Source organism: Mobula birostris, chromosome 17 (genome assembly GCF_030028105.1).
Source record: "Mobula birostris isolate sMobBir1 chromosome 17, sMobBir1.hap1, whole genome shotgun sequence".
Classification (NCBI taxonomy): Eukaryota; Metazoa; Chordata; class Chondrichthyes; order Myliobatiformes; family Myliobatidae; genus Mobula; species Mobula birostris.
In genome coordinates, this window is record NC_092386.1 from 2,310,626 (window position 1) to 2,338,550 (window position 27,925).

A 27,925-nucleotide genomic window follows, 5' to 3' on the forward strand; every position below is an offset into this window, starting at 1 on the left:
AATCCTGCACATAGACTCTGAAATCCCTTTGCACCTCAGAGTTTTGGTATTTTCTCTCTGTTTAGAAAATAGTCAACCCTTCTATTTCTTCTACTGAAGTGCATGGCCATATACTTCCTGACACTGTATTCTATCTGCCACTTCTTTTCCTATTCTCTTAATTTGTCTAAGTCCTTTTACAGCCTCTCTGCTTCCTCAAAAGAAACTGCCTCTCCACCTCTGTTCATGTCATCTGCAAACTTCAGTGGCCAAATACCAACTCTCAGCTCACTTTTACTCTTCAGATAGCTGAACAAAGCATTTTATATCCTGCTCTTATTGGCTAGTTTGCCCTCATATTTCATCATTTCCCTCCGCATAGCTTTTTATATTGCCTTTTGTTGGATTTTAAGAGCTTCCCAATCATCCAATTTCTCACTCATTTTTGCTACCTTATATGTCCTTTCCTTGGCTTTTATGCAGTCCTTAACTTCTCTTGTCAGACATGGTTGCCTAGCCTTGCCATTTGAGAACTTCTTTGGGACATATCGGTCCTGCTCCTAATGAACTATTCCCAGAAACTGCAGCCACCTCTGCTCTGCCGTCACCCCAGTATCTCCTGCAATCTGCCTGGGTAAGCTCCTGTCTCCTTTATTCCATTGTGGTACAGATTACATGTGACTTATGCTTCTCCCTCTCAAAATCATTATGAATTCAATCATATTATGATCACTGTCTCCAAAGGATTCCTTTATGTTAAACTCCCTAATATGATCTGGGTTATTACACAACACCAATCTAAGATAGTCTTTCCCCGAGTAGGCTCAAGCACAAGCTACTCAAAAAGTCATCTTGTAGGCATTCAACAAATTCCCTCTTGTGATCCAGCATCAAACTGATGTTCCCAATCCCCTTGTATATTGAAGTCCCCCATACAATTGTGTCATTACTCTTATTACATGCCTTTTCCAGCTCCCTTACCAATCTCAACCCCATATCTTGGCTACTATTTGGTAGTAGAGGGTTGCCTCTCTGACCAGAGGCCTGTGACTAGTGGAGTGCCACAGGGATCGGTGCTGGGTACTTTGTCGTTTGTCATCTATATCAGTGATCTGGATGATAATGTGGTTAACTGGATCAGCAAGTTTGCAGATGACACCAAGATTGGGGGTGTAGTGGACAGTGAGGAAGGCTTGCAGGGGGATCTGGATCAGCTGAAAAAATAAGCTGAAAATGGTAGATGGAATTTAATGCAGACAAGTATGAGGTGTTATATCAGAATCAGGTTTAATATCAACGATTCCGGAACAGCTTCTTCCCCTCTGCCATCCGGTTCCAAAATGGACATTGAACCCATGAATGCTACCTTTCTTTTTTAATATATTATTAGTCATAGTCATAGTCGTAGTCATACTTTATTGATCCTGGGGGAAATTGGTTTTCATTACAGTTGCACCATAAATAATAAATAGTAATAGAACCATAAATAGTTAAATAGTAATATGTAAATTATGCCAGTAAATTATGAAATAAGTCCAGGACCAGCCTATTGTCTCAGGGTGTCTGACCCTCCACGGGAGGAGTTGTAAAGTTTGATGGCCACAGGCAGGAATGACTTCCTATGACGCTCTGTGTTGCATCTCGGTGGAATGAGTCTCTGGCTGAATGTACTCCTGTGCACAACCATTACATTATGTAGTGGACGGGAGACATTGTCCAAGATGGCATGCAACTTGGACAGCATCCTCTTTTCAGACACCAGCATCAGAGAGTCCAGTTCCATCCCCACAACATCACTGGCCTTACGAATGAGTTTGTTGATTCTGTTGGTGTCTGCTACCCTCAGCCTGCTGCCCCAGCACACAACAGCAAACATGATCGCACTGGCCACCACAGACTTGTAGAACAAACAATTTCTGTTTTTACACTGTTTTTAATTATATATACTTACTGTCATTGATTTACTTATTTATTATTTTCTAATTTATTTATCATGTATTGCATTGAATTGCTGCTGCTAAGTTAACAAATTTCACGAGACATGCTGGTGATAATAAACCTGATTCTGATTCTGAATATCACCGACATATGTGGTGGAATTCGTTAATTTTGCAGCAGCAGTATGATGCAATATGTACTGTATGGCCTACAGTATAATACGGGACTAATTTATGTTGTAGGGACGCGTCGTTGCATGCGCTATTAGGCACGTATTGAGCATACGCTATTAGGCAAGTATTGATCTGTACGTGCGCTCTGAGTTTGGATTATGCCAGTAAAGAACCATGAAACTTAGCTCCCATCTCCAGCGTTTTTATTAATAGCATTGTTGTGTAACCAGGCCACATACACAACAAATTGGTGACGAGGTTAATGAACCTACATTGTATCGGAACGCTGGGTTTTAATTGATAATGACACTCAGAAGAAGAGCGCAAGGAACGAGCCAAGCAGCGGCAGAAGGAGAAGGAGGCAAAGCGAGTCCGAAAGGAAGCTTGAGCACAGCCGGGGTTGGGAATGTCGGGAGACCAAGAGACACAGTCGGAGCCACAGCACATCCAGCCAAGACCACAGCTGGTGCTGACCCCCAGGGGCTGAGGGTCTGCCTGCCCCAGAAGGGGGATAAAACGAAGCGACACACACATCTAGACGGAGTGTGCTCGTGGCACTAGCAAAAAGGACACGTGAGTCAAAAAAAAAAGGAAAATAAGGGGAGAATGGAGCTTGATTAACATAACAAAGATGGAAATGATTGGAACCATTGTAGCATTTGATAGTGGCATTGAAGACTGGGCAACTTACATTGAAAGAGTGGAGTTATATTGTGAGGCTAACGGTGTTAATGATGAAAAGAAAGCCAGCGTCTTACTCAGTATTATGGGAGCAAAAACGTACAGGCTGCTACAGAGCTTGTTAACACCTGAAAAGCCAGCTGACAAAACGTTCAAGCAAATAGTAGACACCCTCTAACGGTATTTAAACTCCAAACCACTGGTCATTGCTGAAAGATTTAAATTTCACAATCAGAATCAGAGCAAACATGAAAGCATTTCTGAATATTGTGCTGAGTTGCGCAAATTATCAGAACATTGTCAATTTGGAGTTGGTCTATCGGATGCATCGAGGGACAGGTTAGTGTGTGGCATGCACTGTGAAACCACACAGAAGAAGCTCCTGGGTGAAGAAGACCTTACATTCGAGGACGCGCTGAACATTGCAATATCAACGGAAACAGCAGCACAGGGTGCTTCAGAGATACAACAAAAACCTCTGGAATATGCTACAAATAAAATGTCACTGAACAGAAATAAAGGAAAGAAATGTTACTGTTGTGGGAACAGGTCACATGATCCTGATGACTGTTGGTTTAAAAACCAAGAATGCAGAAACTGTGGCAAACAGGGCCACATTGGCAGAGTATGCAAAGCTAGTAAACAGCAGAAAAAGGACAAAATACAGAGAAACAAGAAACTCCAGAAAGGAAAGCACAACAATGTACACAAAATGGAAGAAAGCAGTTCTGATGAAAACAACTCAGATGAAAGTGAATTGTCGTGTCTGCAACTTCACAACGTGAAAGAGACAGATGATCGAAGAGTAATTTGGATCACACCACAAGTGGCAGGCATGAGACTGAAAATGGAGTTGGACACAGGCTCAGCTTTAACAGTGATCGCTGTATACGACTACAAACGACTGTCTTCTCACATACCTCTGAAACAAACTAAACTACTGCTAAAGACTTACACAGGACAGAAAGTGCATCCCAAAGGTACAGTTAAAGTGACAGTGACCTACGGAGACAAAACACAGAAGCTGAACCTCTATGTACTGAAAAATAGAGGACCACCATTACTGGGACGTGAATGGCTCAGGAAAATCCAGTTGTATTGGCACACCATCAAGGCACTAGATGTGTCAACAGAGGAGGGCAGCTCAGCGGGGAAGTAAAAGGGCAGATGTACCAGGAGAAATTGACATCTCTTAAAAGACAGCTACAGCAGTTACAGGAAGCCACTTTGCAGGAGTATCAGAAAAGGATGAAGAAACTAGATCAACAATACAAGGAAAGAATACGAAAGGCAGAGCTTTTTCTGCAACTGGAGACAGAAGAAGTGGAAAGGAATAATACTAAAGAGATGAAGTGAAAGAATTTGAAGATAAAAAGAATGAGTTAGAAGAAAAGAAGATGATTGAGAATGAGAGGCTAACAATGGAACTCACAGGAGATTCTATGGAGGTAAAGCCAATAATGACTAGGAAACTAAGGAGGAGATCTAACGACCCTGTTCCAATTACAGGCAAAAGATGAAAACCTGCATCTGCGCAGTTAAATTACTTGTAACAGCTGAACAGATAATGGAAGATCTGCGAACTTTCAATCAGCTTAAATCTCCGAAAAGACCAGCATCTGTCTTCTCCTGAGCATCTTCCTAGCACTCCTGCTGAATCACCAGCACAAAGATATGAAGCACGAATAGAAGATGGAAAGTTATATTACGATAAGAGATGGTATCATAAAGGTCAGGCTATTTATTTGGAATCTAAGGAGAATACGAAGATTGGCTCTGTAATTAGCTCAGTTGGAACAAATGAGATATGGGTAAGGAAGGCAAGTGATAGCACAAAGATGCGTATATATCTAGGGCAGCTGCACAGAGGAGTCTTCATTATATGGAGGCGATCTGCTGCCTAGAACTCTTAGCAAGTTGGAGGCGCACATCTTCTTAACTCCCTATGCTCAGAGGTCAACTTTTCATGACTTTTATATGGAAATCTGTATTGAAACAAACAAGTTATTGACAGACTGAAGAACACACTATTTTTAGACACTTTCCAATGCCGTCTCAGTTTTGATGATTATACATATTTTTAAGGATAAAATTCACCTTTTCACGGATTTCACTTTGCTTTCGTCATCTTTGCAAGATGGAGGTGACCACTCTTCATGGCTGGAACCTGCCAATTTGTGGATTGTTTAATTTATTCCAGACAATAGAGTGAAGACCTATTTGCTTCAGTGCTGGACAATCTAGAGAAGACACCCCCCCCACCCCCCCGAGACTTGAGTTATAAATGGGTCTTAGACCAAAAGTAAAAGAAAGGCTTGTTATAATTTGATATTTTAATGTTGCTTTGTTATGATTTGATATTATTAAGTTACTAAGTAAACAAATGGTAGGCGTTTGTATGTTAAGGGTAGACATATTCGTTTAGCATAGTGACCCAGTTAAAAAAAAACAGTTGATACACTATTAAAGTAAAAGGAGAGGAGTGTACTGTATGGCCTGCAGTATAGTAAGAGACTACTTTATGTTGTAGGGACACGTCGTTACGTGCGCTATTAGGCACGTATTGGGCATGCGCTATTAGGCGCGTATTGATCTGTACATGTGCGCCGAGTTCAGATTCAGCCTGTAAAGAACCATGAAACTTAGCTCCCATCTCCAATGTTTTTATTAATAGCATTGTTGTGTAACCAGGCCACATACACAACACAATACATGATAAATATGGAAAAAACTGAATTATAGTCAGTATATATATGTATATTAAATAGTTAAGTTAGAATAACTAATGCAAAAATAAAAATAAAATGTAGTGAGGTAGTGTTCATGGGTTTAATGCTCACTTAAAATTTGGATGGTAGAGGGAAAGAAGCTGTTCCTGAATCACTGAGTGTGTGCCTTCAGGCTGTTGTATCTCCTCCACGATGGTAACAATGAGAAGAGGCATGTCCTGGGTGGTGGGGTCCTTAGTGATGGACAGGGCCTTTCTGAGGGGGCAGTGGATCCCTCGTAGGCTAGTACCCATAATGGAACAACTGAATTTTACATCTTTCTTCAACTTCAGTCTTGTGCAGTAGCCACCCCCATCCCTCCACACCAGACGGTGATGCAGCCAGTCAGAATATTCTCCAGAAGCGGAACCGGAATCAGAATCAGGTTTATTATCACCGTATGTGTTGTGAACATTATTAACTTAGCAGCAGCAGTTCAATGCAATACAAAATATTGGCATAAATAAATAGATGGCTTTGTTGCCAAGTTTGCCGATGATACAAAGATTGGTGGAGGGACAGGTAGTGTTGAGGAAACAGGTAGGATGCAGAAGGACTTAGACAGATTAGGAGAATGGGCAAGAAAGTGGCAAATGAAATATAACATTGCAAAATGTATGGTCATGCACTTTGGTAGTACAAATAAATGTGGAGACTTTTTTCTAAATGGGGAGAAAATCTAAAAATCTGAGATGCAAAGGGATTTGGGAGTCTTTGTGCAGAACACCGTAAAGGTTAACTTGTACATAGAGTGAGTGGTGAGGAAGGCAAATGTCACATTAGCATTCATTTCAAGAGGTCTAGAACACCAGAGCAAAGATGTGATGCTGAGGCTTTATAAGGCACTGGTGAAGCCTCACCTTGAGTATTGTGAACAGTTTTGGGCCCCTCATCTTGGAAGAGATGTGCTGGCATTGGAGAGGGTCCAGAGGAGGTTCACAAGGATGATTCCAGGAATGAAAGGGTTAACATATGAGGAACATATGATGGCTCTGGGTCTGTACTCACTGGAATTCAGAAGGATGAGGGGGGATCTCATTGAACCCTTTCAAATGTTGAAAGGCCTCGACAGAGTAGATGTGGAAAGGATGTTTCCCATGGTGGGAGAGTCTAGAACAAGAGAGCACAGCCTCAGGATAGAGGGGCGCCCTTTCAAAACAGCAATGAGGAGAAATTTCTTTAGCCAAAGGGTGGTGAATTTATGGAATTTGTTGCCACGTGCAGCTGTGGAGGCCAGGTCGTTGGGTGTATTCAAGGCAGAGATTGACAGGTTCTTGATTGGACATGGCATCAAAGGTTACGGGGAGAAGGCCGAGAACTGGGATTGAGGAGGAGATAGAGAAAAAAGATCAGCCATGATTGGAGCAGACTTGATGGGTCAGATGGCCTAATTCTGTTCCTATGTCTTCTCATCTTATGGTCTAATATAGAAGAAAATAATAATAATAAAAAATAAATAAAGAGATCAATTACAGTATACAGTACATATACTGAATAGATTAAACATTGTCCGTAATCAGAAATTCTGTATATTTAAAAAGTGAGGTAGTATCCAAGGTTTCAATGTCCATTTAGGAATCAGATGGCAGAGGGGAAGAAGATGTTCCTGAATCGCTGAGTGTGTGCCTTCAGGTTTCTGTACCTCCTACCTGATGGTAACAGTGAGAAAAAGGCATACCCTGGGTGCTGGAGGTCCTTAATAATGGACGCTGCCTTTCTGAGACACCGCTCCCTGAAGGTGTCCTGAGTATTTTGTAGGCTAATACCCAAGATGGAGCCAACTAAATTTATGACCCTCTGAGACTTCTTTCGGTCCTGTGCAGTAGCTCCTCCATACTAGACAGTGATGCAGCCTGTCATAATGCTCGCCACAATACATCTATAGAAGTTTTGAGTGTATTTGTTGACGTGCCAAATCTCTTCAAACTCCTAATGAAGTATAGCAGTTGTCTTGCCTTCTTTATAAATACATTGATATGTTGGGACCAGGTTAGATCCTCAGAGGTATTGACACCCAGGAACTTGAAGCTGTTCACTCTCTCCACTTCTGATCCCTCTATGAGGATTTGTTTGTTTTCCCTTGTCTTATCTTTCTGAAGTCCACGATCAGCTCTTTGGTCTAACTGACGTTGAGTGTGAGGTTGTTACTACAACACCACTCAACTAGCTGATGTACCTCACTCCGGTACATCCTCTTGTCACCGTCTGAGTTTCTACCAACAATGGTTGTATCATCAGCAAACTTATATTTGAGCCATGACTAGCCACATAGTCAAGGGTATGCAGAGGACAGACCAGGGTAGGTCTTGCACAGTGAATGATAGAACACTGAGGAGTGTGGTAGGACACAGCGACCTGGGAAAACAGGTCCATAATTCCTTTAGTGTGTTGTCATAGGTACATAGGATCATGTAGAAAGCCTTTGGCACATTGGCCTTCTTAAATCAAAGTATTGAGTACAGGAGTTGGGAAGTTAAGTTGAAATTGTATAAGATGTTGGTGAGGCCGAATTTGAAGTATTGCGTGCAGTTTTGGTCACCTATTTATAGGAAAGATGTTAATAAGATGAAAGATTGCAGAGAAAATTTTCAAGGATGTTGCCAGGACCCAAGTTACAAGGAAAAGTTGACTAGTTTAGGACTTTTTCCCAAAAAGAGCATAGAAGATTGAGGGGAGATTTGATAGGGGAATGCAAAATTACGAGGGATAGACTATAGATAGGGTAAATGCAAGCAGGATTTTTCACAAGGTTAGGTGAGACTAGAGCTAGAGGTCATAGGTTAAGGGGAAAGGTGAAATAGTTAAGGGAAACTTCTTTACTCAAAGGGTGGTGAGAATTTGGAATGAGCTGCCATCAGAAGTGGTGCACGTGAGCTCAGTATCAATGTTTTTAAGAGAAGTTTGGATAGGTACGTGGATAGTAGGAATAGGGAGGGCTATGGTCCAGGTGCAGGTCATTTGGAGTAGGCAGTTTCAGCATGGACTAGATGGGCCGAAGGGCCTGTTTCTGCACTGTACTGTTCTTTGACCTAATACATTGACTGTCTGTTTCCTTGCCTGACCTACTGTGTTCCTCCAGCTGTTAGCCTTTGCTCCTGATTCCAACATCTACTGTCACTTGTGTCTCCACTTCCTTTTTACGTGTTTGGAATAGAAAAACGAGTCACAATATCAGGTGTGGTACCCTGACTGATTGGGACCTGTTTAAAATACTATTGTAAATTTTTTTTAGCGCGTCGCACCAGACAGTCAGCCATTCTTGTCTGGTGTGTGGTGTCAGGATTGGTCTCTTTTCGGATTACCGGGTCACGATATGAACCTTCCTGACTCGACCCTTTGTTTTTACGAGGCCGAGTGGCTAGCTCGAAGCTCAACCCGACACGGATGGAAGGCGTGCTCGGGGGTAGCCCGACTGGGATTTTAACTCGGGAGCCTTCACTCCGGAGTCTGGCGCTGATGCCATTGCGCCACCAGCTGAATATTGTAATGAGTTGTCATACTTGCTTAGTACATTGCTAGCCACAATCAACCTAATTATTTGCTTCTATTATGATTCACACTACATTGGTACCAGCTTCAATAAGACACACAAATCATAATCCAATTAAAAATCAATAGCTTCACAGGCAAGTAGCTGCACAGATGTCTTGTTCTCTAGTATTTTTGCTGAGATAAAAGAAGGGCTTAGAGAACTCAGCCTGGGCAGTACAGTTGTGTAGCAGTTAGCGTAACATTGTTACAGTGCCAGGGACCCGGGGTCACTTCTGCCGCTGTCTGTAAAGAGTCTGTAGGTTCTCCCTGCGACCATGTGGGCTTCCTCCAGGTGCTCTGGTTTCCTCCCACAGTCCAAAGTGGTACAGGTTAGGAGGTAAGTTAGTAAATGAGTGTAATTGGACAGTGTGAGCACATTGGGCTGGACAGAGCCTGTTACTACACTCTATCTCTCAATCAAAAAATGTAGACAGAGTCTTCTACAGCTTCTATGGAACCATATACTAGAAATGTCTGGGCCTCTGCTGACCTTCAGTTTAAAACTAAAAATTTTAGAAAAAATTTATTTGTGGCAACGTATTAAGCCCTTTTCCCTCAATTGTGTAAATGTGCTTTTGTAATGCAGGTTTCCCCTGCCATCTGAAGGTAGAGCGTTCCTATGAAACAGTTTGTAAGCCGGAATGTCGTAAAGCGAAGAAGCAATTACCATTTATTTATATGGGAAAATTTTGTGAGCGTTTGCAGACCCAAAAATAACCTACCAAATCATGCCAAATAACACATAAAACCTAAAATAACAGTAACATATAGTGAAAGCAGGAATGATATGATAAATACACAGCCTATATAAAGTAGAAATACTTCTCTACAATGATGGCCTGCACAGATCTCCGTAGCGAAAATCTCACGCAAACGCTCTCGGCAGAAAATCTCACGCAAGCGCTGTTGGCAAAAACAAGGCGCAAGCGCTCTCCAGTAACCTTTAAGCTATGAAGCTGCCAAATCATACCAAATAACACATAAAAATACACAGCCTATCTAAAGTAGAAATAATGTATGTACAGTGTAGTATCACTTACCGGAATCGGGACAGCGCTAAGCACACTGATGATGGTGTGTTAGGCTGAGTCAGAGTTTGGGTGGTGCAGTGGCCCCCACCCTCTGGGCAGCGAACTGATACCGATCCGCGAAGCATGCAGGGGTGCAGCGGTAGCCGGGAGGCACGCAGCACATCGTTAAGAAAAATGCTGAAATAAACATGCTAATTAATTAGGTGCCGCCCAACACGTAATTGTCGGCCCAGATCAGTGCCGATTTCCAATTGCGTCGTCTCTGATCTAGGCCGACAATTACTTGTCAGGTGGCACCTAATTAATTAGCATGTTTATTTCGGCTTTTTTCTTAAAGATGCGCTGTGTGCCTCCCGGCTACCGCTGCATTCTCCGCGAATCGGTATCTGTCCGTGTCCTGGGGGTTGGGGTGGTGGGACACTGGGGTGTCATCTCGTCGTCATCTGTTTCCATCAGAGCAGGCAGCTCACCTTCTTCTATCTCTGCCCGCCCCGATGTTGAAGGTCGAGGGTCATCGTCTACTGTGGCTGATGTGGAAGGCTTGCTTGACTGCTGAGCCTCGCGCATTTTTCTATCACACAGTTCTTTGTAAGGACTCAAACCGTCCTGCAAATATCCCCTAAACCTACGTATCCTTTCAAAATTAAATTCGTACTTTATCATTACTCATTCGGTTTCGATTGTTATCCTTTCCTCTTCCAATTGCATCAGCTCTTCATCTATCAGATCTTGGTCATGGGATGCCAAAACCTCAACATCATGTCCGTCAGCTTCCACAAGCCAAACTCACTTTGTCCTTACTTCGTTCACCACGATCGAAACACTTAATTATGTCTAGTTTTACGCTAAGTGTAACACCCTTACGAGCTCTTTCAGGCTTTTCTGATACCTCAGAACTCATCTTGCAAACGCTGCTCACAGGCTCGTGTTAAAGCGATGCCATTCTGAATCCGGGGAGAGCGGCTGCTTGGGGTGCACAGCGCGCTGCCTTTTATCGCGCGCTTTTTTTTTCGTAACAGTGAAAACACCTTCTGAAAGCGAAAACAGGGTACTAATGTAGGTCTTTCGTAACAGTGAGGTTTCGTAAAGCAAACATTCGAAAAGCGGGGGACACCTGTATCATAAATGGCTAGGACAAATAATGGTGCTGATCATGGGCCTGTTGTGTGTTTCAGCTCCTTCAGCAAAACTACCACCGTCTGAGGCGCTGCATCATGGTGCTTGTTAATACCGGCCGCTTCATCAACAGCTGCTTTGAGTGGGAGTCGACACAGCGCAGTCTCACTGCCTTCCTGGTATGTACTATACAGGATTACTACAATCATGTTGATAGGTTTTAGATGTACGAAGTGAAATTCACTTTTACGCACACGGATTTAAACTAGTTTGATTTGTCGAGCAATGGTTTTTGCAACACATTCAATTCAGTAAAGTAATTGCTTACTTATGAACATAATAACATTGTAGACACAGGAGCAGAATTAGGCCATTTGACCTGTTGAGTCCACTCCGCCTTTCCATCATGGCTGATTTATTATCTCTCTCAACCCCAGTCTCCTGCCTTGTCCCGTAGCCATTGGAGCATTGACTAATCAAAAAGACTACGTGTCAACCTCCACTTTAAATACACTCAATGATTTTTCCTTCACAACTGTCGATGGCAATGAATTCCACAGATTCACTAGTCTCTGGGGAAAGAAATTCCTCATATCTGTTCTAATGGATATCTCTCTATTCTGAGGCTGTGCCCTCTGGTTGTAGACTCACGCACCGTAGAAAACATCCTCTCCACATCCAATCTATCTAGGCCTTTTAATATACAATAGGTTTCAATGAGATCTGCCCTCATTCTTCTAAATTCGAGTGGGTACAGGCCCAGAGACATCAAACACTCCTCATTGGTTCACCCAGAATCATTTTCATGAACCTACCCTGGACCCTCTCCAAAGTCAGCACATGTTTTCTTAGATAAGGGGCCCAGAACTGCTCACGGTACTCCAAGTGCCGTCTGACCAACGATTTATAAAGCCTCAGCATTACATCTTTGCTTTTATATTCGAGTCCTCTCAAAATGAATACTAACAATGCATTTGACCATCAGACCATAAGCTATAGGAGCAGAATTAGACCATTTGGCCCATTGAGTCTGCTCCAAGATTTCATCATGACTGATCCAGTTTTCCTCTCAGCCACAATCTCCTGCCTTTTCCACGTCCCTTCATGCACCAACCAATCGAGAATCTGTCAACCTCTGCCTTAAATATACATAAAGGCTTGGCTTCCACAGCTGCCTGTGGCAAAGAATTCTACAGATTTACCAATCTCTGCCTAAAGAAATTCCTTGTCGTCTGCATTCTAAAAGGACACCCATCTACTCTGAATCTGCGTTCTCTGTGGTCTTAGTCTATTACACCATATAAAACGTCCTCTCCACATCCACTCTATCGAGGCCTTTCACCATTCGATAGGTTTCAAAGAGGTCACTCCTCATTCTTCTAAATTCCAGTGAATACAGGCCCAGAGCCATCAAATGCTCTTCAAATGATAAGCCATTCAATCCTGGAATCATTTTTGTGAACCCCCTTTGAACCCTCTCCAGTTTCAGCACATCCTTTCTAAGATAAGGGGCTCAAACCTGCTCACAGTCCCCCAAGTGAGGTCTCTCCAGTGCTTCAAAAGTGTTTCAACATTACATGCTTGCTTTTATATTTTTGTTCTCTTGAAATGAAAACTAACATCTCATTTGTCTTCCTTGCCATAGACTCAACCTGCAAATTAACCTGTAGGGAATCCTGCACAAAGACTCCCAAGTTCCCTTGTACATCAATTTTGTATTTTCTCTCCATTTATAAAATAGGCAATCCTTTCATTTTTCTACCAAAGTGCATGACCATACACTTCCCGAAACTGTATTCCATCTGCCATTTCTTTGCCCATTCTCCTAACCTGTTTAATTCCTCTGTAGCCTCTCTACTTCGTCAAACTACCTGCCCCTCCACCTATCTTTATATCATCTCCAAACTTTGCAACAAAGCCATCAATTCTATCATCCAAATCATTGACATATAACGTAAAAAGAATTGGTTCTAACATAGACCCCTGTGGAACACCACTAGTCACTGACAGCCAGTCAGAAAAGGCTCCCTTTATTCCCATTTTTAGCCTTCTGCCTATCAGCTATTGCTTTATCCTTGCTAGAATCTTTCCTGTAATACCTGAGCTTGTAGCTTATTAAACAACCTCACCCGTGGCACCTTGTCAAAGGCCTTTGTGAAAATCCAAGTACATAACATCAACCGATTCTCCTTTGTCTATCCTGCTTGTTAGTTCTTCAAAGAATTCCAACAGATTTGTCAGGCAAAACTTTTTCTTGAGGAAACCATGTTGACTTTGGCCTATTTTATCACGTGCCTCCAAGTACCCTGAGAGCTCATGCTTAATAATCAACGCAACATCTTCCCAACCACCGAGGTCAGGCTAACTGGCCTATAGTTTACTTTCTTCTGCTCTTTCCCTTCTTGAAGAGTGGAGTGACATTGGCAATTTTCCAATCTTCCAGAACTAGAACCATTCTAGAATCTAGTGATTCTTGAAAGATCATTACTAATGCCTCCACAGTCTCTTCGGCCACCTCTTTCAGAACTCTGGGGTGTACACCAGGTGACTTATCTACCTTCAGACTTTTCAGTTTCCCAAGTACCTTCTGTCTAGTAATGGTACCTTCACACACTTCACACCCCCTGACACCTGGAGCTCCCACCAAACTGCTAGTGTCTTCCACAGTGAAGACTGATGCAAAATATCTATTCAGTTCATCTGTCATTTCCTTATCCCCATTACTACCTCTCCAGCATCATTTTCCAGCATTCCGATATCCATTCTCACCCCTCTTTTACACTTTTGGTATCTGAAGAAGCTTTTGGTATCCTCTTTAATATTATTGGCTAGCTTACTTTCATATTCCATCTTTACCTTTTTAATAACACAAACACAAGGAAATCTGCGGATGCTGGAATTTCAAGCAACACACATAAAAATTGCTGGTGAACACAGCAGGCCAGGCCCGAAACGTCAACTGTACCTCTTCCTATAGATGCTGCCTGGCCTGCTGCGTTCACCAGCAATTTTTATGTGTGTTGCTCTACCTTTTTAATGACTTTTTAGTTGCCTTCTGTTGGTTTTTTGACTACCTCCCTGTAGCTGCTATCTATCACCTCCTCATTCTCCCATATGAACTGAAGGTCATCCAGCTGCAGGTCCAGTTCCTTAACACAGTCTCTGAGGAGCTGCTGCTCAGTGCACCTCGCGTAGATGTAGTTATCAGGGAGTCTGGAGGTCTCCCAGAGTTCCCACATCTCACTCAGAGAACATACCACTATCTCTCGACACAGTCTCAGCGCAGCAACTACATACTAATCGACAAAGAAAGAAAAAAAGAAACTTACTAGAAACTTACCATACTTGGAAACTCTGCTTGTGCTTTCCCAAGGCCTTAAAGGCTGATTGGGTCCTAATTTTAACGGGAGTTGTGCAAGGCTGATGAGATGTAGTGTGTGCACACTCTGAGACAATGAAATATGGCTCACTTTAACAGCTGATGTCTCATCTCTGTTCGTTCGCTATGTGGGTTATAGGATACTTTTCAAGTATAGACACTAATTATATCCTAACGTGAATGCACAGGCTCCATGGTAGCGTGGCGGTTAGTGGGACGCTATTACAGCTTGTGGTGTTGGAGTTCGCATTTCCTTCCCAGCAGCATCTGTAACGGGTTTGTGCGTCCTTCCTGTGGAATTTGTGGGTTTTCTCCCACTGTCCAAAGACGTCCCAGTTGGTAGGTCAACTGGTCATTGTAAGTTGTCCCGTGATTGGGTAATGGTTAAAACAGGGTTGTTGGTCGTTTCTGAGCGCAATGACCTGAAGAGCCGGAAAGGCCTATTCCACACTGTATCTCTAAATAAGTAATTCAATAAATAATTTGATATCCTGGGGTAACTTAAAGAAATACGAAGCCAATTTTAGTCCCTCACTATCACCTTGCTTGAGGTCACCTAAGCCAGCAAACTCCTAAGCAACACACACAAAATGCTGGAGGAACACAGCAAGCCCGGCAGCCTCTATGGAAAGGAGTAAACAGTTGATGTTTTGCGCCGAGAGTCTTCGTCAGTCTCAGCCCAAAATGTGTATTGCTTCTTCTGTTCCATTGACGCTGCCTGACCTGCTGAATTCCGCCAGCATTTTGTGTGTGTTGCTTTGGATTTCCTCATGCCTGAAAACTCTTGGCTTTTTTTCCTTACTTCGCAATTCCTTCAGTTTCACAGAGAAGCATTGAAGTTGTGATTTCTAAATTTATGGAGTAAAATAATTTTTACAGATTAAAAATGTGTGACTTTATGCACATAATACGCTAATAACTTTCCTCTCTTAAACATGAGAATATATTAGTAAGGTCAAGAAAGATCTTCACTCCTCTCATTTGAAAGTGAGAACTATTACAAAAAAACCTTATTTCTCACCTTAGTTTCCTCTTCTTTATTTGAAACATTTTCATTGTCATAATTATCCCTTCATAGTTATAGAATTCATGCAAGTGATTCTGGAGGATTAACACCGTAGGGTCTCTCTAGCCTTAATGGTTGTTTGAATACAAGGTCAACAAAGCAATTCCAGATGTTAAAGGTGCAAGAGGATTTCTGAGAAACAGCAACATCTGCCTGCCCAGAGGATGTTGTGACATTTAATAAAAAGAGTCAGACTACAGAATAGGTTAATCAGCAGATATCCTGTATCTTCAATTATCCTTTACACGAGTTTTTCTGATAAATAGAAAAGGAATTTTTTAGCAGGAGTTCACATGTTAAAGTCAATACATCATTTTAACGGATGAACTTTTCACCTTATTTTTTAAAGAAGTACAGGTAATTTGCTGGGCTAGCACTTCTGTCTGCATTCTCATCTATGTGACACTATTCAATGTTTACACTTCATATTTCACACAGTTAATTTCTGGTCTCAAGGTCCATCGGGATTCGAACAGCAGTGCTACATAAAAGAGACAGTGTATTGATCAGTTAACATTTCCCTCGCACTTTTTTTGTAAGCCTTGAAATTAATGAGACTTCAAGACAAAAATGTCAAAGAACTCCAGTAAGCTATGATGATTAGTTTTACGTTTACAGTCTCTGGTCTGCTCAAATTAATAAATTGTGGATTATTGAGAAAGCCTTGCTTCTGCTTACTGAGCACATTGAGGACTGCTGCAGTCACCAAAGGGAGCTCTCTCACTCAAAGTTTGGGGCAATCTTCAAATTCACAGTTGGCCAAGTTTGATTTTATTATTAACTCTTTAGGAGCAAAGTGCAGATGGAATTCATTAATTCATTAATTAATAACACATCTCCAGCCGAAATAACAAATTACAGATGGAATTCAATAGTTTTGACATCATCTTGGATAGCAGGGGGAAAACAGAGGCTTCCAAATTTCTTCTGTTGATTCCTGAAATATATTTTATTTAATTGCTTGCAAAAAGCATGTTTTTTTAAAACAATTATTACTGAGTTGAGTTCTTGACTCCCTTGGAAGGAAGGAGCGAGGAATTCAACACAGTAACTGAACACCGATTGCTTTATTTTGAATAATATTCACAAAATGCAGGAGGAACTCAGCAGGTCAGGCGGGTCAGAGAGGAATAAAGAGTAAAGACAAAAAAAGGCATTCAGAGTCCTGATGAAAGGTCTTGGTCTGAAACATTGACTGTTTGTTCCTCTTCATAGATGCTGCCTGGCCTGCTGAGTTCCTGTGGCATTTTGTGTGTGTTGCTTTGATTTCCAGCGTCTGCAGACCCTATCTTGTTTATCAATACCTGCTGTATGGTGGAGTGGATGGAGTGAGTGAACAACAGATATGGACTGCTTGCCACATTGTAAATTCTTGGCCAGAAAAAGTAATTTACGAATAATTTTTGAGCTCCATTTCTTACTGGCGCCAGTTCGTACCATGTATTACAGGTTGGGGCGTTCCAGAGTTCTGAGATAACTTTTGGTGCTGTTCTGTAAGATGTTTGCATTTTCTCCCCGTGAGTGCAGGAATTTTCTCCGGGTGCTCCAGTTTCCTCCCACAGTCCAAAGACGTACCGGGTAGGTTAATTGGTCATTGTAAATTGCCGGTGATTAAGTTAGGGGTTAATCAATGTTGTAGCGTTTCTGGGGTGGGGTGGGGGGGGCTTGAAAGGCAGAAGGCCATACTCTGCGTTGTATCATTAGATAAAAATAAAATAAAATTCAGAGCAGCAGAGTTGACTTTTTACCTTAATACCATTGCATTGCTTATCAATTTTACTTTGGCTGTGCAACTTGAAAAAGAGACGATCTAATTTTTGGTGAATCACACAGCCATGATCCCTCACTTATAGATTATTTTACTTTTAAACTTCACATATTGTCCTTTGGGAGAACAAGGAACTGTTAAGCTGTACAGTGCCTGGGGCAGAAAGTTATTAAATCTACTCTAGAGCTTCATTTTGAAGAAATACCAAAGGCAAAATTTATTTCTGATTTTTTTCTTTTCTATTTCAATAAAATATTAATGATGAAATCTTTTGAAGTTAAAAAAAGACTTATCCCCTGTTCTGATGTTAACCTTTGCTCCATTGTAAATAACATGTATAACAACATATATTTGGAGTCTTTTACACGTTTAGAACATCCTATTAGACCCCCATTATTGTAGGCCTTGAGTTAATCCCACATTTCAAAGCAATTTACGTAAGTTTTGTGGGCATCTTATTCTAACTGACTGCTGAGGCATGTCAAGATTCACGTGTAGCTGGAGAAACTACATAATAACATGCTGTTTTCAGACTACAGTAAATAAAATGAATAAATTGGAAAAAACTGATTTAAATAAAATACCTTGTTTAATAACACTAATAGGTTGTTTCTATAATGGACACAGTGCTCTACAAAATGATGCAGTTCTAAATCACATTTTCAAATGTCATTGTAGATGGCAAAATACTACCGGCGGGATGTTTGTTTATTATTAATGTGTGCTGTTATGGTCTTGAACTTGGTTGCTGGTTGTCACATTATAGAACTTTCACTCCGGGGTCTCAATGTTAATAAGCTGTAAAGAAAACATAGGTCATTTACAAAATAGGGATATTTCTGCAGGGAGTGGCCACCCAATCAGAAGCTCTCTAGCATAGCACTTCTTTGAACTGTTAAGCTTAACTCTGAAAGGTTAGTGGACCTCCAATATTTGAAAACAGGAAGAGAGACAGAGATGTTATGATGTGTTTTGGATTTCTGGCTACTCCTTTTCTTATTGCTATCTTGTATGACTTTCGGGTAAACTGGCTCTGGTCTGTAGTCAACGAACGGCACAGTGCTAAATTGACCTGAACTGAACTAAACTAACATTTGTAGACTATTTTAACGACTGTGGTTTGATGTGTTATATTCTCCTTTTTTTGCCTTTTTTGTCACTTCTGTGATTTGTTCTTTTTATCCTGTTTGATATTTTAGAAACATAGAAAACCTACAGCACAATACAGGCCCTTCGGCCCACAAAGTTGTCCCGAAGATGTCCCTACTTTGGCAATTACTAGGGTTATCCATAGCCCTCTATTTTTCTAAGCTCCATGTACCTATCCAAAAGTCTCTTAAAAGACCCTATCGTATCCACCTCCACCACCGTTGCCGGCAGCCCATTCCACACACTCACCACTCTCTGTGTAAAAAAAACTTGAACAGTTCCATGCTGTTTCTTTGTTTCATGGCTGTCTGTGGGAAGACAAATCTCAGGGTTGAATACTGCATACATACTTCAATAATAAATGTACTTTGAATCTTTGAAACACACACAAAATGCTAGAGGAACTCAGCAAGTCAGAAATCTGACACAAATCATAGTAAGGTGAGAGTAAGAGTTCGGCATGGACCAGAAGGGCCGAGATGTCCTGTTTCCGTGCTGTAATTGTTATATGGTTATATAAGTCAATAATCATGGTTTCCTTATTAATTCTCAATTGCGAATGACAGTAGTTCATGAAAAATAGAACCAGGATTTTGTCAAGATGTGACAAAGGCCCAAATCATACATCAAACTAGAAATCAAAAGTTCGTGAGATCCAAGGGAAGTAGTAAGTTGGATTAAAAATGATAAAAGTGGCAGAAACCTAAAGGATAATCACTGGAAGATGTTATACAGTTAAGTCCCAATGGATAGTCCCATGTCTTTTGTGGAAAACATCAAACAGTCTCAAATGTAGGAGCCACATACAAAATGCTGGAGGAACAAATAGTCATAGTCATACTTTATTGATTCCGGGGGAAATTGGTTTTCATAACAGTTGCACCATAAATAATTAAATAGTAATAAACCATAAATAGTTAAATAGTAATATGTAAATTATGCCAGTAAGTTATGACATAAGTCCAGGACCAGCCTATCGGCACAGGGTGTCTGACCCTCAAGGGAGGAGTTATAAAGTTTGATGGCCACAGGAAGGAATGACTTCCTATGGCGCTCTGTGTTGCATCTTGGTGGAATGAGTCTCTGGCTGAATGTACTCCTGTGCCCACCTAGTACATTATGTAGTGGATGGGAGACATTGACCAAGATGGCATGCAACTTAGACAACATCCTCTTTTCAGACACTGTGAGAGAGTTCAGTTCCATCCCCACAACATCACTGGCCTTACGAATAAGTTTGTTAGTTCTGTTGGTGTCTGCTACCCTCAGCTTGCTGCCCCAGCACACGACAGCAAACATGATCGCACTGGCCACCACAGACTCGTAGAACATCCTCAGCATCGTCCGGCAGATGTTAAAGGACCTCAGTCTCCTCAGGAAATAGAGATGGCTCTATTTCCAAGGCAGGCCAGGCAGGATATATGGAGAGGAATAAACAGTCGACATTTCAGGCTGGAACTCTTCATCAGTGCTGAAAATGAAAGGGGCAGAAACCAAAATAAGAAGGTGGGGGAGGGGAAGGAGGACAAGCTGACAGGTGATAGGTGAAACCAGGTGATGGGGAAGAGGAATAGGTGGAGAAGGGGGGATGAAGTTAGAAGCTGTGAGGTGAAGTGATAGTCGGATGAGATAAAGGATTGAAAACAGAGGAATCTGATAGGATTCTGATAGAAATGCAATGTTGGTATTTATTTCAAGGGAAATAGAATATAAAAGCAATTAGATAATGCTGAGCCTTTATAAGACACTAGAGAGGCTGCACTTGAAGTATTATCAACAGTTTGGGCCCCTTATCACAGGAAGGATGTGTTGTCATTGGAGAGAGCCCAGAGGACGTTCACGGGGAAGATTCCAGGAATGAAGGGGTTAACATATGAGGTGTGTTTGGCAGCTTTGGGCCTGTACTCACTGGAATTTAGAAGATTCCAGGGTGTTTCAACCTACCAAATGTTAAAAGGACTAGATAAGGTGGACATGGGGAGGATGTTTCCCATGGTGGGGGTATCCAGAACTAGAGGACACAGCTTCAAAATTGACGGGCGACTCTTTAGAACAGAGGTAAGGAGGAATTTATTTAGCCAGAGAGTAGTGAATTTGTGGAATGCTCTGCCGCAGACTGCAATGGAGGCCAAGTCCTTGCATATACTTAAGGCTGAAGTTGATAGTTTCCTGATTGGTCAGGGCATCAAAGGATATGGCAAGAAGGCTGGTGTATGGAGTTGAGTGGGATCCGGGATCAGCCATGATGGAATGGTGGAGCAGACTCGATGGGCTGAATGGCCTAATTCTGCTCCTATTTATTATAATCCTATGGTCTTATCTTCAGGCTTCTGTACCTTCTCCCTATGCTAGCAATGAGAAGAGAGAAATTCTGTATGGTGAGGGGTCTTTAGTGATGGATGTCACCTTCTTGAGCAATCACCTTTTGAAGATGCCCCCGATGATGGAGAGGCTAGTGCCCATAATAGAGCTGACGGAGCTTACAACCCTCTGTAGTCTTCTCTGTGCCTAACCAATTTCCCCCGGGATCAATAAAGTATGACTATGACCTTAAGGTATAGGAGCAGAAATAGGCCATTTGGCTCTTCAAGTCTGCTCCGCCATCTCAGCATAGCTGATCCATTTTTCCTCTCAGCACCAATCTCCTGTCTTCCCCCGTATCCCTTCATGCCCTGACTAATCAGTAATCTACCAACTTCTGCCTCAAACATACATAAAAACTTGGCCTCCACAAATGCACAAATGCCTTAGGCAATGAATTCCACAGTTTCACCATGCTCTGGCTAAAGAAGTTCCTCCTCATCTCTGTTCTAAAAGGACACTGCGCTATTCTGAAGTTGTGCCCTCTGGTCTTAGACTCTCCCACCATAGGAAACATCCTCTCCACATCCACTCTATCAAGGCCTTTCACCATTTGATAGGTTTCAATGAGGTCACCCCTCATTCTTCTGAATTCTAGTGAATACAGACCCAGAGCCATCAAATGCTCTTCATATGACAAGTTGTTCAATCCTAGAATAATTTTTCATGAACCTCATTTGAACCCTTTCCAGTTTTATCTGTGTTAGATAAGGGGCCCAAATCTGCTCAGAGTACTCCAAATAAGTGCTTTATAAAGCCTCAACATTACATCCCTGCTTTTATATTCTAGTCCTCTTGAAATGAATGCTAACATTGCATTTGCCTTCCTCACCACAGACTCAACCAGCAAATTAACCCTCAAGGAATCCTGCACAAGGACTCTCAAGTATTTTAGTGCCTAAGGTTTTTGTATTTTTGCTTCATTTAGAAAATAATCTATCCTTTTATTTCTTCTACCAAAATGCATGACCATACAATTCCCTACACTGTATTCCATCTGCTACTTTTTTACCCATTCTCCTAATCTGTCTAAGTCCTTCTGTATCCTCTCTACTTCCTCAAAACTGCCTGCCCCTCCATCGATCTTCATATCACCTGCAAACATTGCAACAAAGCCATCAATTCCATCATCCAAATATCGTAAGAATAAACAGTCCCAACACAGACCCCTGTGGAACACCACTGGTTATCAGCAGCCAACTAAAAAAGGCTCCTTTCATTCTCGCTCTTTACCTCCTGCCAAGCAGCCACTGCTTTACCCATGCTAAACTCTTTCCAGTAACTCCGTTGGCTCTGTCATGTGCGGCACCTTGTCAAAGGCCTTCTGAAAACCCAAGTGCACAACATCAACTGATTCTCCTTTGTCTATCCTGCTACTTATTTCTTCAAAGAATTCCAACAGATTTGTGAGGCAAGATTTTCCTTGAGGAAACCATGCTGACTATGGCCCGTTTGATCATGTGTCTCCAAGTGCCCTGAGGCCACATCTTTATTGTCAACTCCGGCATCTTCCACTGAGATCAGACTAACCAGCCTAGAGTTTTCTTTCTTCTGCCTTTATCCCCTTCTTGAGTGGAGTGACATTTGCAATTTTCCAGCATGCTAGAACCATTCTAGGATCCAGTGATACTTGAAAGATCCTTACTGTGCCTCCACAATTTCTTCATCCTCTTCTTTCAGAACCCTGGGGTGTACAGCATCTGGTCTAGCTGACTTATCTACCTTTAGAATTTTCTGTTTCCCAAGAACTTTCTCCCTAGAAATGATAACTTAACACACATCATGCCCCTTGACACAAGGAACTCCCACTATACTGCTAGTGTCTCTCACAGTGAAGACTGATGCAAAATACTTGTTCGGTTCATCAGCCATTTCTTTGTCCCTCGTGACTACCTCTTGAGCATCATTTTCCAATGCTCAGATATCCACTCTCGACACTCTTTTACACTTTATGTACCTGAAGAATCTTTTGGTATCCTCTTTGATATTATTAGCTAGCTTACTTTCAGATTCCATCTTTACATTCTTAATGACATTTTTAGTTGCATTTTAATCACAAACAAGAAAATCTGTAGATGCTGGAAATCCAAGCAATACACACAAAATGCTGGAGGAACTCAGCAGGCCAGGCAGCATGTATGAAAAAGAGTACAATGACTTTTCAGGTTAAGACCATTCGGCTGTCCTGGCTAAGGATCTGGGACTGAAATGTCAACTATACTCTTTCCATAGATGGTGCCTGGCCTGCTGAGTTCCTCCAGCATTTTATGTGTATTATTTGCTTTCTTTAGGTTTTTAAAAGCTTCCCAATTCTCTAACTTCCCACTAATTTTTGCTCTATTTTATGCCCTCTCTTTGGCTTTAATGTTGACATTGACTTCTCTTGTTAGCCATGGTTGTATCATCTTGCCTTTAGAATATGTCTTCCTCTTTGGGATCTTTATATCATGTGCCTTCCAAATTGCTTCCAGATATTCCAGCCATTGCTCCTCTGCTGTCATCCCTGCCAGTGTCCTTTTCTAATCAGTCCCCTTATTCCACTGTAACACTGATACATCTGACTTCAGCTTCTCCTTCTCAAATTTCAGGATGAATTCAATCATATTATGATCACTAGCTCCTAAGAGTTCTTTTACTTAAACTCCCTAATCAATTTTGGTTCATTTCACAACACCCAATCCAGAGTAGCTGATCCCCAGTGGGCTTAACTATGATCCACTCTAAAAAGCTATCTGCATATTAGTCTGACGCAACCAGTCAGAATGCTCTCCATGGTACATATGTAGAAATTTGCTAGATTCTTTAGTGACATACCAAATCTCCTCAGACTCCTAATGATATATATCTGCTGGGAAGCCTTCTTTGTAATTGCACCAATGTACTGGTCATAGGATACATAGATCTTAAGAGATGTTGACACCAGGAACTACTCACTCTCTCCTTTCTGATCCTTCGATGAGGATTAGTGAGCGTACCCTTGACTATCCTTTTCTGAAGTCTACAATCAATTCCTTAGTTTTACTGACGCTGAATGCAAGGTTGTTGTTGTGACTCACCAGTTCTGAATTCACCTCTTTTTGTCAATTACAATTCCTTCCAGGACTTGTAAATTAGTATCTTTTCTCTTAGATTATGAAAACAACACCGAAATACTGAAGTAAGGATTGCTCTGTGGAGGATTCTGATTAGATGTGTACAATCTGTATCCAGTATAGTAGCTTAAGGTCAAAATTAAATTTGTGAATTAGAAGTTAAGATGTCATGTGAATTTTGGAAAGTCAGGATTTGAACTGCTAATCAAAATATTACAGGATTATCATTAGTATCACAAGTTTGTTTGCCCAAGGATAAAATGGTACTCCTGAATTTTTGATTGATATATCAAATGTCCCAGTTATGACAGGGTCTTGCAGTAGAGGAGAACACAGACAATGTCTTGGGGTTTGCAGACGTCAGAACAGGAACTCATCTGATTGCTCATTGGGGCCGGCTGTTTTGTTGCTAGCGATGCCCTTGGGGGAATTCTGGAAAGAAGACACCGCTGGAGGTGTTTTAGTATTGTTATTATTCCTGCTGTGGATGAGAAACGTGCCGTTTCTCAGTTCTTCTCTGCATTCTGTACTGCTGTGGTGTGGCTGTTTTGCACCTTTTTTACCATAAGACATAGGAGCAGAATTAGGCCTCTCGGCCCATCGAATCCGCTCTGCTGTTCCATCATGGCTGATTTATTTTCCTTCTCAACTCCATCCTCCTGCCTTCTCCCCATAACCTTTGACGTCCTTCCTAATCAAGAATCTATATATTTAAACCTCTGCTTTAAATGTCCTCAATGACTTGGCTTCCACAGCCTCCCGTGCAATGCATTCCACAGATTCACCATCCTCTGGCTAAAGAAATTCTTCCACATCTCTTTTCTAGATGGACACCACCTATTTTGAAGCTGACCTCTCCGGTCCTAGACTTCCCCACTATCAGAAAATTCCTCTCCACACCCACTCTATCGAGATCTTCCAATATTCGATAGGTTTCAATGAGACCTCCCATCATTATTCTAAACTCCTATGAGTGCAGGCCCAGAACCATCAAACGTTCCTTATATGTTAACCCTTTCATTCTGGGATCACTCTCATGAATCTCCTCCGGACCCTCTCCAACACCAGCACATTATCTTTGAGATAAGGGGCCAAAACTGCTCACTATGCTCTGTGCGGTCTGACCAATGCCTTATGAAATCTCAGCATCACATCCTTGTTTTTGTATTCTCGTCCTCTCAAAATGAATGCCAACATTACAGTTACCTTCCACACCGCTAACTCAACCTTCAGGGAATCCTACATGAGGACTCCCAAGTCACTTTGCACGTTGGATTTTGTAATTCCCCCCATTTCAAAAATAGCCAGCGCTTTCAATAAACACTAATTCATGACTTATTTTATAATTTATTGTAATTTTATGTCTTTGCATTGTACTGTTGCGGAAAAATAATAAAATTCATATCAAGTAAGACCATAAGACATAGGAGCAGAATTAGGCCATTCAGCCCATCGAGTGGTTCTGCCATTATCCCCCTACCCCATTCTCCCCGTGACCTTTGACATACTTCCTATCAACCACCGTTTTAAATATATCCAATGACTTGGCCTCCACAGCCGCCTGTGGCAAGGAATTCCACAGATTCAGGACCCTCTGGCTAAAGAAATTCCTCCTCATCATGTCTTTACCATATTCTTCATTCTCAAAACAAAACTAAAGATAATTTCTATAGGTCAAGCTGTTTGGTGGTGGTGTTCTAAGTTTAGTGTTGAACAAAAGAAGGATTAAACTGGTCAATATAGTGTTTATCAATGAGTGGCCGTGTTAAACTTTCATATGAATGATGGAGTCTGACTACAATTCCATATAAAATCCACTTGTTTACAGCAAGACTGTCATTAGAAAATGCACATTTGATAATATCACTCGTAAAATGTTGGATTTATTGACAGTTACAAAGTAGTTGAGTTGAAAATACACTCAGTGGCCACTTTATTGGATACACCTCTATACCTGCTTATTAATGCAAATCATGTGGAAGCAACTCAGTGCATAAAGACATGCAGACATGGTCAAGAGGTTCAGTTGTTGTTCAGACCAATAAGTTATATTGACATAAGTTATGTTAACTAACAATATTAAGTTATACTGTAAATACCAAAAAAGGGATTTATACCTCTTAGAATTTGAACTGTGGCAATCATTCAGGATGTAATGATGAAATGCATTTTATGCCATAGAACATAGGAGCAGGATGCGGTCATTCGGCCCATCGAGCTGATCCGCCACTCTATCATGTTTGATTTATTATTCCTCTCAACCACATTCCCCAATCTTCTCTCTGTAATGTTGATACCCTAATTAATCTGTCTCTGCTTTGAATATACCCAATCACTTGATCTCCCTGCCATCTTTGGCAATGAATTCCACAGATTTACCACCTTGTAACTAAAGAAATTACTTCTCATCTCTGTTCTAAAGAGATGTCCTTCTATTTTGAGGCTGTGCCCTCTGGTCCTAAACTCCCCATTTCTAGGTAACCTCCTCTCCATATAGTTATATATCTATATCTATATCTACCTATCTATCTAACTATCTATCTACATAGAAATATATTATATATAGATAGATAGATATAGCCTATAAAAAGTATTCATCCCCCTTTGGAAGTTTTCATTATTTTACAACATTGAATCACAGTGGATTTAGTTTGGCTTTTTTGACACTATTGAATGGAAAAAGATTCTTTCATGTCAAAGTGAAAACAGATCACTACAAAGTGATCTAAATTAATTACAAATATAAAACACAAAATAATTGATTGCATAAGTATTCACCCCTTTTAGTATGACACACCAAATCATCACTGGTGCATCCAATTGTTTTAGAAGTCACATATTTAGTTGAATGGAGATCACTGTGTGCAGTCAAGGTGTTTCAATTGATGATAGTAAAAATACACCTGTATCTGGAAGGTCCAACTACTGGTGAGTCAGTATCCTGGCAAAAACTACACCGTGAAGAAAAAAGAACACTCCAAACAAATCTGTGAAAAGGTTATTGAAAAGCACAAGACAGGAGATGGATACAAGAACATTTCCAAGTCACTAAATATCCCTTGGAGTACAGTTAAGTCAATCATTTAGAAATGGGAAGAATATGGCATAGTTACAAATCTGACTAGAACAGGCTGTCCTCAAAAACTAAGTGACTGTGTAAGAAGAGAACTAGTGAGGGAGGCCACTAAGAGACCTATGACAACTCTGGAGGAGTTACAAGCTTCAGTGGCTGAGATGGGAGAGACTGCACATACAACAACTGTTGCCCAGGTGCTTCACCAGTCACAGCTTTATGGGAGGGTGGCAAAGAGAAAGCTCCTGTTGAAAAAAACCCGCATGAAATCTGGTTTAGAGTTTGCTAGGAAGCATGTGGGAGACTGAAATAAGCGGGAAGAAGGTTCTATGGCCTGATGAATCCAAAATTGAGTTTTTTGGCCATCAGACTAAACGCTATGTTTGGCACAAGCCGAACACTGCACGTCATCAAAAACACTTTATCCCTACCATGAAGCATGGTGCTGGCTGCATCATGCTGTTGTGGGGATGCTTCACTGCAGCAGGTCCTGGAGGGCCTGTGAAGGTCGAGGGTAAAATGAATGCAGCAAAATATAAGGAAGTCCTGGAGGAAAACCTGATGCAGTCTGCAAGAGAACTGCGACTTGGGAGAAGATTTGTTTTCCAGCAAGACAATGACCCCAAGCATAAAGCCAAAGCTACACAGGAATGTCTTAAGAACAAGAAAGTTAATGTCCTGAGTGGCCTTCAGAGTTCAGACCTCAATCTTATTCAGAATTTGCGGCTGGGATTGAAAAGGGCTGTTCAGTCACGATCCCATGCAATCTGACAGAGTTTGAACAGTTTCGTAAAGAAGAATGGCAATAAATTTCATTGTC

General features: G+C 41.4%; 1 protein-coding gene across 5 annotated transcripts in view; it reads left to right on the forward strand.

Annotated features, from left to right (window-relative positions):
- mctp1a (multiple C2 domains, transmembrane 1a) overlaps positions 1-27,925 on the forward strand; it is a 559,392-nt gene that overhangs the window by 346,352 nt on the left and 185,115 nt on the right. For all 5 annotated transcript variants that reach the window (XM_072281200.1, XM_072281201.1, XM_072281204.1 and 2 more), the window contains exon 16: positions 11,277-11,396. In XM_072281200.1, coding sequence (XP_072137301.1) covers positions 11,277-11,396 — 120 coding nt within the window. The remainder of the gene's footprint in view (positions 1-11,276; positions 11,397-27,925) is intronic.